Source organism: Anguilla rostrata, chromosome 4 (assembly GCF_018555375.3).
Source record: "Anguilla rostrata isolate EN2019 chromosome 4, ASM1855537v3, whole genome shotgun sequence".
Lineage (NCBI taxonomy): Eukaryota > Metazoa > Chordata > Actinopteri > Anguilliformes > Anguillidae > Anguilla > Anguilla rostrata.
This window is the reverse complement of record NC_057936.1, coordinates 23685292-23694439: the sequence shown is the minus strand read 5'-3', so window position 1 is coordinate 23694439 and position 9148 is coordinate 23685292. Positions and strand designations below refer to the sequence as shown.

The 9148-nt window shown below is 40.3% G+C and overlaps 1 protein-coding gene across 1 annotated transcript; it reads left to right on the top strand.

Moving 5' to 3' along the window:
* The first annotated feature begins 476 nt into the window (after positions 1 to 476).
* Positions 477 to 8941, top strand: dda1 (DET1 and DDB1 associated 1). The gene is made up of 5 exons (XM_064331582.1): positions 477 to 893; positions 2012 to 2092; positions 2541 to 2592; positions 3846 to 3907; positions 5330 to 8941. Exons 1-5 carry the CDS (start codon positions 885 to 887, stop codon positions 5432 to 5434), a joined length of 309 nt encoding a protein of 102 aa, XP_064187652.1. The 5' UTR covers positions 477 to 884; the 3' UTR covers positions 5435 to 8941.
* The last annotated feature ends 207 nt before the right edge of the window (positions 8942 to 9148 follow it).

The window sequence follows — 9148 nt, the reverse complement described above, 5'->3', positions numbered from 1 at the left end:
AACTAATACGTTTGCAAACACCCAACAAGTGATAACAGCAAAAACTAAAAGTGAAACTGATATGCATAACTATTAATCTTAAGCAACTATACAGGTTATATATTATTTAAAACATTGAATGTACGCAATTGTGAGTTTTCAGTGAGTTAGTCTCGACAAGGCGTAGCATAAGCTTGGCTATTTATTAATACATTCTATTTTATTTTGGAATAACACAAGGAGGTTCCAGAAACCAGTATGTAGCGTTTAACTACAACTCCCGAAGTTCTCCACAGCACGAGGTCGCTTACCACCCCCCAGGCGCGCATGACAACCTATATTGGTTTATCGCCGCGTTGGGTGGGATCTGTAGATGATAGGCATTTAATTGTCCAATTAAAATATGATAACTTTTCTTATTTTCTGTAGACAACCAATTATACATCAAGTCGAAACGGATTTGTAGCCAATGAAATATATTTTGACGAACAGTTGAAACTAGCAAGGTAGTACGGAATCGAAAGTCTTGCTTGTTTGTTGTTAAGAATCAAAGATGGTGGCTCTCGGTTAGACGAGCAGCTTGTGCATAGGAAAATATTTTTACCACCGTCCTTAAATAATTTTTCTCGTATTAATGGGCTTATACGTTACAGTAATACGGTAGTTATCTTATGTTGGAGCTGGAATTCATACTTCGTTACAGCTGCTGTTAAAACGTGCAGATGGGTTCTTACGACATGGTTGTAGCTAGTTGGTTAGCAAGTTGATATATTGGTTTTTTTTAACTAGCGAACGAGCGGGGTTGATAAAAACAGGTTTCTTGAGTTAGCAATTGGATAGCTATTCAATATTATTTGACAGTTTTCGTCATAAGTTAAATTGGGAACTCCAAAATACATCTAAATATGGACAAGGTAAAGTATTTATCTTTTGTTTAGACTTACTAAATTTTATACAACCGCTATTCATTTCGCTAAATCTTTTTTTAATAAACTGCACCCATTGCCTGTTAGGTGGAACGTTTGTTATTTATTTTCTTATTGTTCGTTGGCTAGCGGCAACTCGTCATTAAGCTTAGCTAGCTTTGTGCTTCACGATGATGAACGAATGTGAACTGGCACAATGCTATCGAGCTACTTGTGGCAAGATAGCGGGTACCGGAATAGTTTTCTTTGCGTTACGTTGTAATTATAACGTTACAGTGCTTTTGTAATTAGCTGACTGGCTAGTTATATCAGCAGGGCTTAGCGCTAAATGTCAGAAACTGGTGAAATATGCAACACTGGCAAATCTCGCTAAGTTAACCTTGCAATTGGCTGTGGTTAGCTGCTAGCAAGGTTTTTGGGCGAGTCGGCGAACTGCCGGCAACAAACACGGAACAATGCCATTAAAATTTAGTCGAGATTGACTTTTATTCGCCAGAATGACTAAAGCAGGCCTGGAAATGTTAACTTAAGTCGATAGCTAGCTATCTATTGCTGATTCTGTTAGCGCCGAACACTAATGTTTACGCTCGTCAATGAACACGCCCTCCCGAGTTATCCTCTTGTGAAGTGTGTTATCAACCCCTCTTTCGTCACTAGCATAGTTAGCGTGGATGAATTACTCTTCTTGAGGGGTAGATAGTTGATGATGATGATGATAATAATAATAATAACAACAATGTGTTCAAGTATGTTCATGTCCAGTATTATCTAGCTATATTGCTGCAAGTGATTGAAGTGATGGTGTCTACCATTATTTTCTGTCATTACCATTTCACACACTAGGCTAATGTATTTATTTGTGAAATTTGCGGTGGCTTGTCCGCATGCTGCCATGTGCTGCCCTGTCCTCAGAACAGTGTAGCGTCCGGACAGACGACTACCTCGTGTCTTGCAGTTATATGCTCTGCTCTGCGGACATTTAAAATCTTGAATTTTACTGGTTTCTTCGGGTTTGGAGAACGTCTGTCAACTTCCTGTCAACTGGCCGCAGAGAATTTCTCCAGTTCAAGGTTCTATGATTGAATGAATAACGATTTTCCTTACAGGCAGATTTCTTGAAGGGCTTGCCTGTCTATAACAAGAGCAATTTCAGCAGATTCCATGCGGATTCTGTGTGCAAAGCATCGGTGAGCCTCCGCATTACAATACTATTTTGGGGTTTTCTGAGTGCTTGTATGATGAGTTTAATTACCCAGACAGGCCTGTTTTATTGATTAAAACGATTCTCTTACTTGAGGGACTGGCTTTGTGCCCTTCTGAATCAGATAGGTCTTAACTGTCAGTTTGATGTGGGTACACTTTGATTTGATGGGACTATGTTTCACATTGCTGAAAGATTTTGAGGGTAAGGATCTCAGACTTGAAGTCAGACTTCATTATGAGACAAGTTCATGGAGACCGTGCTCAATGATAAGGTCTTTATTAGTATGATATGATGTTAAAACGAAAGAAAGATTTGTCTGAGAGAATGTAGCAGCATTAAGTAGCTATCCATAATTGATGGAATGAGCCAGTGTGCTTTTTCTTGTGTCTATATGCAAGACCAGCTCCAACTCATTAAGCTCTTTATTACAGAACAGGAGACCATCTGTTTACCTCCCCACACGTGAATACCCTTCTGAGCAGAGTAAGTATCAGTGCAGTCCCAAAATATTAAACCTTTTCACCATGTTTACATCCTCAGTTATCATTTCATAATTGCCTGTCGTGCCACTGCTTTTACTCCCTCTGTGAGCATTAAGATGTGCAGGTCAGACCACAGCCATGTCTGCAAGTGACACGGTCCAAGATAAATAGCCTCAAAAGAAGGCAAGGTCAAGTCTGAGCCAGTGTGAGAGACTGGGTTGCCAGGTCTTTATTTAGCTTCTGCCTTGGGTTATTGAGTCACACACTCAAGCATTGTTTTGCAGAGATGCCCAAGAAGTCAAAGGAAAGTCTAAAAATCTACTACTAATGAACACGATTGCCTATTTACGATGCTTGTATTGATAAAGTAAGGACACAGAGAGGCTTTTGCTTTATTGATGGATAGTCTCTAGTGTGTCCTGAATTCCTGGTCCTGGATTAGTCCTGGTTCCCATTTGCCTACAAGTGTAAAGCAGTGCCTTTCCTGTAGTGCCAATCCCCCAACCCCCCACCCACCTCAGTGCTCTTGTGTGTTTGGAACCTGGTGTTCATGTTACTTCTCCCAATGCTGTCCCAGTGTACCCTGCTATGAGCTCTGTTTACCAGTCACATTTTATCTGTTTGACAAGGAAATGCTTTCAGTCCTATTGTTTGTTCTGTACTTAGCTGAGGTGAGTGCCAAATTCTATTTTCAGGGAAGTGCTTCTTGTTTCTCAGTGACCCCAGTTTATTTTGGTTCAATAAAATGGCAAGGAGAGCCTGTCAGTTTGTGACGGTGAGGGTGAAGAAGACACTGCCAGGGGCCGGCCTGTGACTCGGGTTCTTATGACACTGCAGCAGAGAAAGGACTGCTTTAGACCTCCACTGTGCCTGAGCTGCACAGGACAGAGGAGGCATGAAGCAGGGATGTTAGAGAGCAGCCTGCTGATTCATTTCAGTCCTTTCAGGATTCGGCCTTTTACCACCTACTCTCTCTTTCAGCATTGGCTGTGCAATTCCTGTCCTAACAGGGAAAGCCATATTCTGTAGTTATCCACATTCATTCATCATTTTCCTACGATAATGTACTGTAGAAAGCCTGCTGGCAATGCCTGTTCCTTTTTTGAATGACGTTTACAACGAGTGCTATTCCTGTTTCAATTCAGGAAAGTTGCATCCCAACAGAGAGATGTTTTAAAGTGATAAAATTGAGTTAAGAGCAAGTTGTGATCTCTCAGCATTTCTTAAAATCTAATGAATGCCTTTGCCTCCTAGTCATTGTGACAGAGAAGACAAATATCCTCCTTCGCTATCTTCACCAACAGTGGGACAAAAAGGTAAAAACACCAATAAAGTAAAAAATCTTTATTGGTGATGTGAAATGTATCAAAGCGATTGGATTGAATTTATTAGTCATTTAGACTGCATGCACCTCAATCTGCAGTTATATCATAACTGACAACTGGCAAGACATTTTCTGGCATGACATATCAGAATTCTGCAGCATCCATCATTTTAAACATATCATTAACCTAAACTCGTGCTGGTCCGAACAAACCTACTTAGGCGGCCAACTCTTCCAGAAGTTGATGTCCATTCAATGGAAGTTTTTCTCCTGATGAATGAGGTTTATGATTGTGGTTTCCTATTGGCTGTCTGAGACACTAAAACACTTTGATTGATGTGAATTGAACCAGTATGTAGAAAAGGCCCAAACAACTCCACTACTTTCCTGTGTTTGGCGTACTGTATTACCTCACTGTATTACGAACACTGTTCCAACACTATTCACGATGTTCCAAACAGCGCACCTGAAGCACAACTGCTAGCGTTTTAAGCTCTGTCATACAGGCAAAACTGTATTCAATCACCATTTGGTCCATCCTTTTGTAAATGTTAATTCACTCAGCTTTATTCAGTGTTAATTGCCTATATTTATGTATTTTCTAGACTATCAGTTGAAATAGTAGGCCTAGCTGTATAAAGAAATGAATCATGGACAGGACAGCTTAAAAAAGGAATTTTGCATATAATAATGTTTATTAAAATCTTTTAATCTCATTGTTATGAAATAAAAGTTCTTGCTGGCGAGGAGAAATTGCAGGTAGTGCCAGCAGTTGCGGGGGCAGTGCAGTCAGATACATGGTCAAATTCATTTAGGCTAATAGGTTTTCATACATCACAGCAAAGGAATTCAACTCTATAAGTGTCTTGTGTTGTTTTTTTAAATGAGAAATTTACTGTTTAGAAGCATTTTTCACCATATAAGCCTGCCCTCTTATAGTGAGTCTCTCCCTATATCAGAAACCTCCCCACCCACACTGTCACAGGGGAGCTCCAATACATTGTCATTATGTGCTGAGTCGAATCACACGGGTGTCATACCAAGTTTTTATGGAAAGGGAACTTTACACGTATGTAAAAACCAAAGATGACCTGGAAGTAAATTTTTTTTTCTATTTTCATAAACTGAGCAGTGTTCAGAACATCACGTGCAAACTTTGTGTTCGGAATACCACAAGTCTTACATTAGCTTTGAGGTTATTAAATATCGCCTTGATTTGTTTGGCATTTTCTTTTGTACATGTTTGTGGAAATGTTCTAAAATTAATTTCTAGGTGCAGTAGGCACACAACAACCAGAACTAAAGCACCTTTTGTTATTTTTCTGTTGTAGTCTGAAGAAATACTTTTTCTTTTTTTTTCGAGATGAGCTGACACATCCCCCCCCTCCCCCCTCACCCTTTTTGTCTTTAACAGAATGCAGCCAAGAAACGGGAGCAGGAGCAAGGAGAAGCGGAGAGCCCCGCTCCACCCCGAAAAATTGCCCGAACAGACAGCCAAGAGATGAACGAGGACACTTAAACATTTGGAGTTGTGCATGTATAAATAGCCATTCATACACAAGGGCAGACATGAGCAGATACCAACAAAACAAAGCAGCACAGACACACAAACACAGAAACACTCACATTCAAGTGTGCAGATAAGTGAAGGAAAGTCCAACGACTTTGGAAAGATGCCTGCAAAATAGCATTTTAATGTTATTTTTTAATTCTGTGTTACAAAGAGCTTCCCTGTCTTGCGCTCACAGTACCTTCTTTCCAACTGCACTACTCCAACTTTACCACATGGGGGCACCTCTCCATACTCCTGTTGTTTTGGACCCAAGGCCATATTCTCTGAACTGCCAGAACAGGAGAAGAACTCTGGGAAATTCTCTCTACTTTGTTGATGTTAACATGTACTTTTCATTTTTTATTGTGTGGGAAAACTCATGCTGCTCTAAGTTGATTTAAGTAAAATCTTTTCTTTCTTTCCTGCTGTGTATTGACACAAGTTGGCATGACATAAGTTGATTAATGTGGTGACTGCACAGCTTGCTTGGCAGGAGTGTTTCTTAGCCGTTTGGCAATGGGTAGCTGAAATTGGACATGCTGAAATCTGCTGCCAGGCACACAGGTGAAGGCTGGCCAATTAGTAGTTTTGGAGGAGAGAGACAATAGTACCTTGGAGGAGACAGGAAGTCTGTAGCACAACAGAATTTCACAGATTGGATATTAGTATTACAGGCATAGTCGTTTTTGTAACAAATTGTACTCAGAAACTGTACTGTACATAAAGCCTTCTCTTTCCTAGCAGAATGGTGAATTTATTAAAGTTGACTTCAGTGGATGTTGGGAACTAAGGCACAATTGCTTCAGATCTTTTTCAGATTTGATATTGATTGGAGGAATATGCACAAGGACTGTAAAGTTATTTAAAAGTGGAGGCATGTATGGAAAGAATACGCTGAAGCAGTGAGACTCCTTGTAATGCTGAGTTGTCTGTTGGAAAACCTTCGATTGAAGGATAAGTGAGCCTGTGTTCATAGTGTCTCATTGTAGGAATGCAGATCCAAAATCAGTTTTGCCTTTAGGCTCAAATGGATAGGCTTAAGATACGGCCATGGGCAACCTGATCCTAGGAGATACTGTGAATATAAGCCCTGAATTGTATTTTGGATGCCTCTGTAAAACCAGGCTGCCACAGGTTTCAGCCTGTGCAGAATTAATGCCAAGTTGGAGTGTGTTCTTCCCAGAATGCAGAGGTGACGAGCTACACATTGGCCCCTTTCTTCATCCTGCATGTCAGTGTGTAGATCAGTCACAGCCTTGTTGGCCTGCATTATGGGAAGAGGCTGCTGGGTACTACAGATCCAATGGCACAGTGAGCTGACGTGCCAAGATTCTCTGCACGGCTTACTCTGCAAAACTGACTCTGTACCGTTCCTGCCCTTTTCAGGGACTTCAGCCATTTGTGTGAGTATGTACCGTGCTGAAGCTAACTCTTAGCTTACACAGACTTACAAGGCCGAGTCATTTTAAAGCCTCTACACATAAAGCCGACTATAGCTTATGAGACAGCCAAGGGTAAGAAAACCCACCTGTTGTGACGTCATTTGGCCACGAACAGACATAGACCCCTCTCTTTTGATTCTGCGTGCGTAATCTTGGTTGGCTGTTAGTGAAGACCCTTTAATCACCGAGTCAATCAGAAGTCATGCTACTTGAGGATTTCTTGAGCTTCTGGATTTAGCAAGCGATGGGAGATGAGGTACAGCTGGCACTGATGCTATTTGTCCAAAAATAAGAGGAAAAAAGTGGATTATTCTAAGAACAAAGCAAGTTTACGAGGCTTTTAAGTTGACACTAAAATGGAAACTGAACGGGTGCACGAGGGCTCACTTTAAAAATATTGTTTTATAAACCTTTCAGTTTTTTTGTTGAAAAAAGATTCTTGCTTAAGTTTCAAAAGCACCAACAGCATGTTTTACTATTGCAGTTACATTGATGATGCGAATTATCAGAACAGTTTTTATTTGCCTTTTGATTTACCCTGCATTTCTCAGGCCTCATAGCCTTAGGGAGTGTTATTAGTCTTGTCACCCCTGCTCTGACTCAGGAGACAGGAAATGACCATTGGGGTCTGTTCTATTCTAAAGAATGTTAATTGGCCTGAAAGAATCTTCCACCATAGTTATATGGACAGGTATAAGATTGATATGTAGATATTTTTACAGTGGAGCATTTTTCTGATGTTTGCTTGCTCTCTATTTGCAGACAGACTTCTAAGTCTCACTCTGTTCCTTCAAAGCCTCTTATACAGAGGTTGTCTGCCCACTGCATCATTTCTCTCCATTCAAAATTTTTTTAAGTTAGATTTATTAATTTTAATTTTATAAAGACTTCCAATGTCAGGACATTACTCCATAATTTCAGCAACTTTCAGAGAGGTTTAATTTCCCTTGACAAAAAAGTTAGAGCATTTGGAATATGGCCTGCCCGCTCTACCTGTCTGGATCACAGGAGTACTTGGTCGCAAAATGTTTTTGCCAACTCGCTGTGGGTAGGACTGCTCACTACTCGAGCTCTGTAGAAAATGAGTAGATGTCTGCTGGCTATACATGCATAAGTGGAAGTTCAGGGAGAATTTGCCATGTTAAAGGCACTTGCTCCCTCTGCTGCTATGTAAATCCGTGTCTGCTTCTATTAACACCTTTTGTAATGCATAGTTCCCTCCAGGTCCTCAGTTGTACAGCCATAGTTTATTTGACTCGTAGTGTGTATTTCTGGTGTGGATGATCTCAGTTTAAAACAGCCCACAAGAGCAGTGGGGCTGCTGTGATGTGAGGTTGATTTTTTTTTATTTTTTTTTTATTTGTTACAAATACTGCAGAAGATATCCGGTCTCTGGAAAGGATTTAAAGAACCCCAGTTTTCAGTAGAGATAGGTGCTATTTGAGAGCAGTTTTCTGTTTGTGTGGTATTGTTTGATTTGGGAGAATGTTATATAGCATGCACCGTGGCTTGCCAGAAACAGACATTTGTTGTGTCGTAGTTCATGAACATAAAATGTCACTGAAATCAGGCCTTTTTTTCTCAGTGGGAATTTTATGGAGATCTTGCTAATGTGGAGACGGGGCTGGAGAAACGTATTTGTTTGACATGAGCGGTTGTCATTTATCATAGACGTAGGACATTGCGCTAGTCAGTTGCGTGTGTGTGTAAGTCCATGTTTTATTCCAGTTGAGCAAGCCAGTATGTCGTACTCTAATAGACATCCAGGTAGTGGGTCACAAAAGGAGACCATGTTCTATGTTGGTCACTCTTAGAACTGTTAGTGAATAGCGGATTTATTTCCTAGCACAAAACTCACACCTATTGTTCTCTGGCCTGCCTTGGTTGTAAATAGTGTGTTGTGGTAGACGTATGGATATGCAAAAAAAAAAAAAGAAAAAAAAAGTTTTGGTCTATTTTTTTAACCTTTTCTGTTTGTACCTGTCTGGATTTAAGACTTTGGATCCTAACTCTGAATAAAATGTATAAATTATACGTTTGTATGTGTAGAGCAAATGCATCATGTGTTGTCATAGTTTGAGCTTTGGAGAATCAACCCAGTGCATATACGTCAAAAAGACGCGGCCAACTCATTACCAAGACTGGAGATTTTGACATGTATCCCTGAGACGCTTAAGTGGTAATAACTGTGAAAATGGAAAGATGTTGAAGAGAAACTCATTAGACCATGGGTCCTGAA

What these genes read in the sequence shown, in the direction of transcription:
- dda1 (XM_064331582.1), top strand. An exon ending in ATTCTGTGTGCAAAGCATCG is followed by an intron (nt 2,093 to 2,540) that starts GTGAGCCTCCGC and finishes TCTTTATTACAG; the next exon opens with AACAGGAGACCATCTGTTTA. An exon ending in ACCAACAGTGGGACAAAAAG is followed by an intron (nt 3,908 to 5,329) that starts GTAAAAACACCA and finishes TGTCTTTAACAG; the next exon opens with AATGCAGCCAAGAAACGGGA.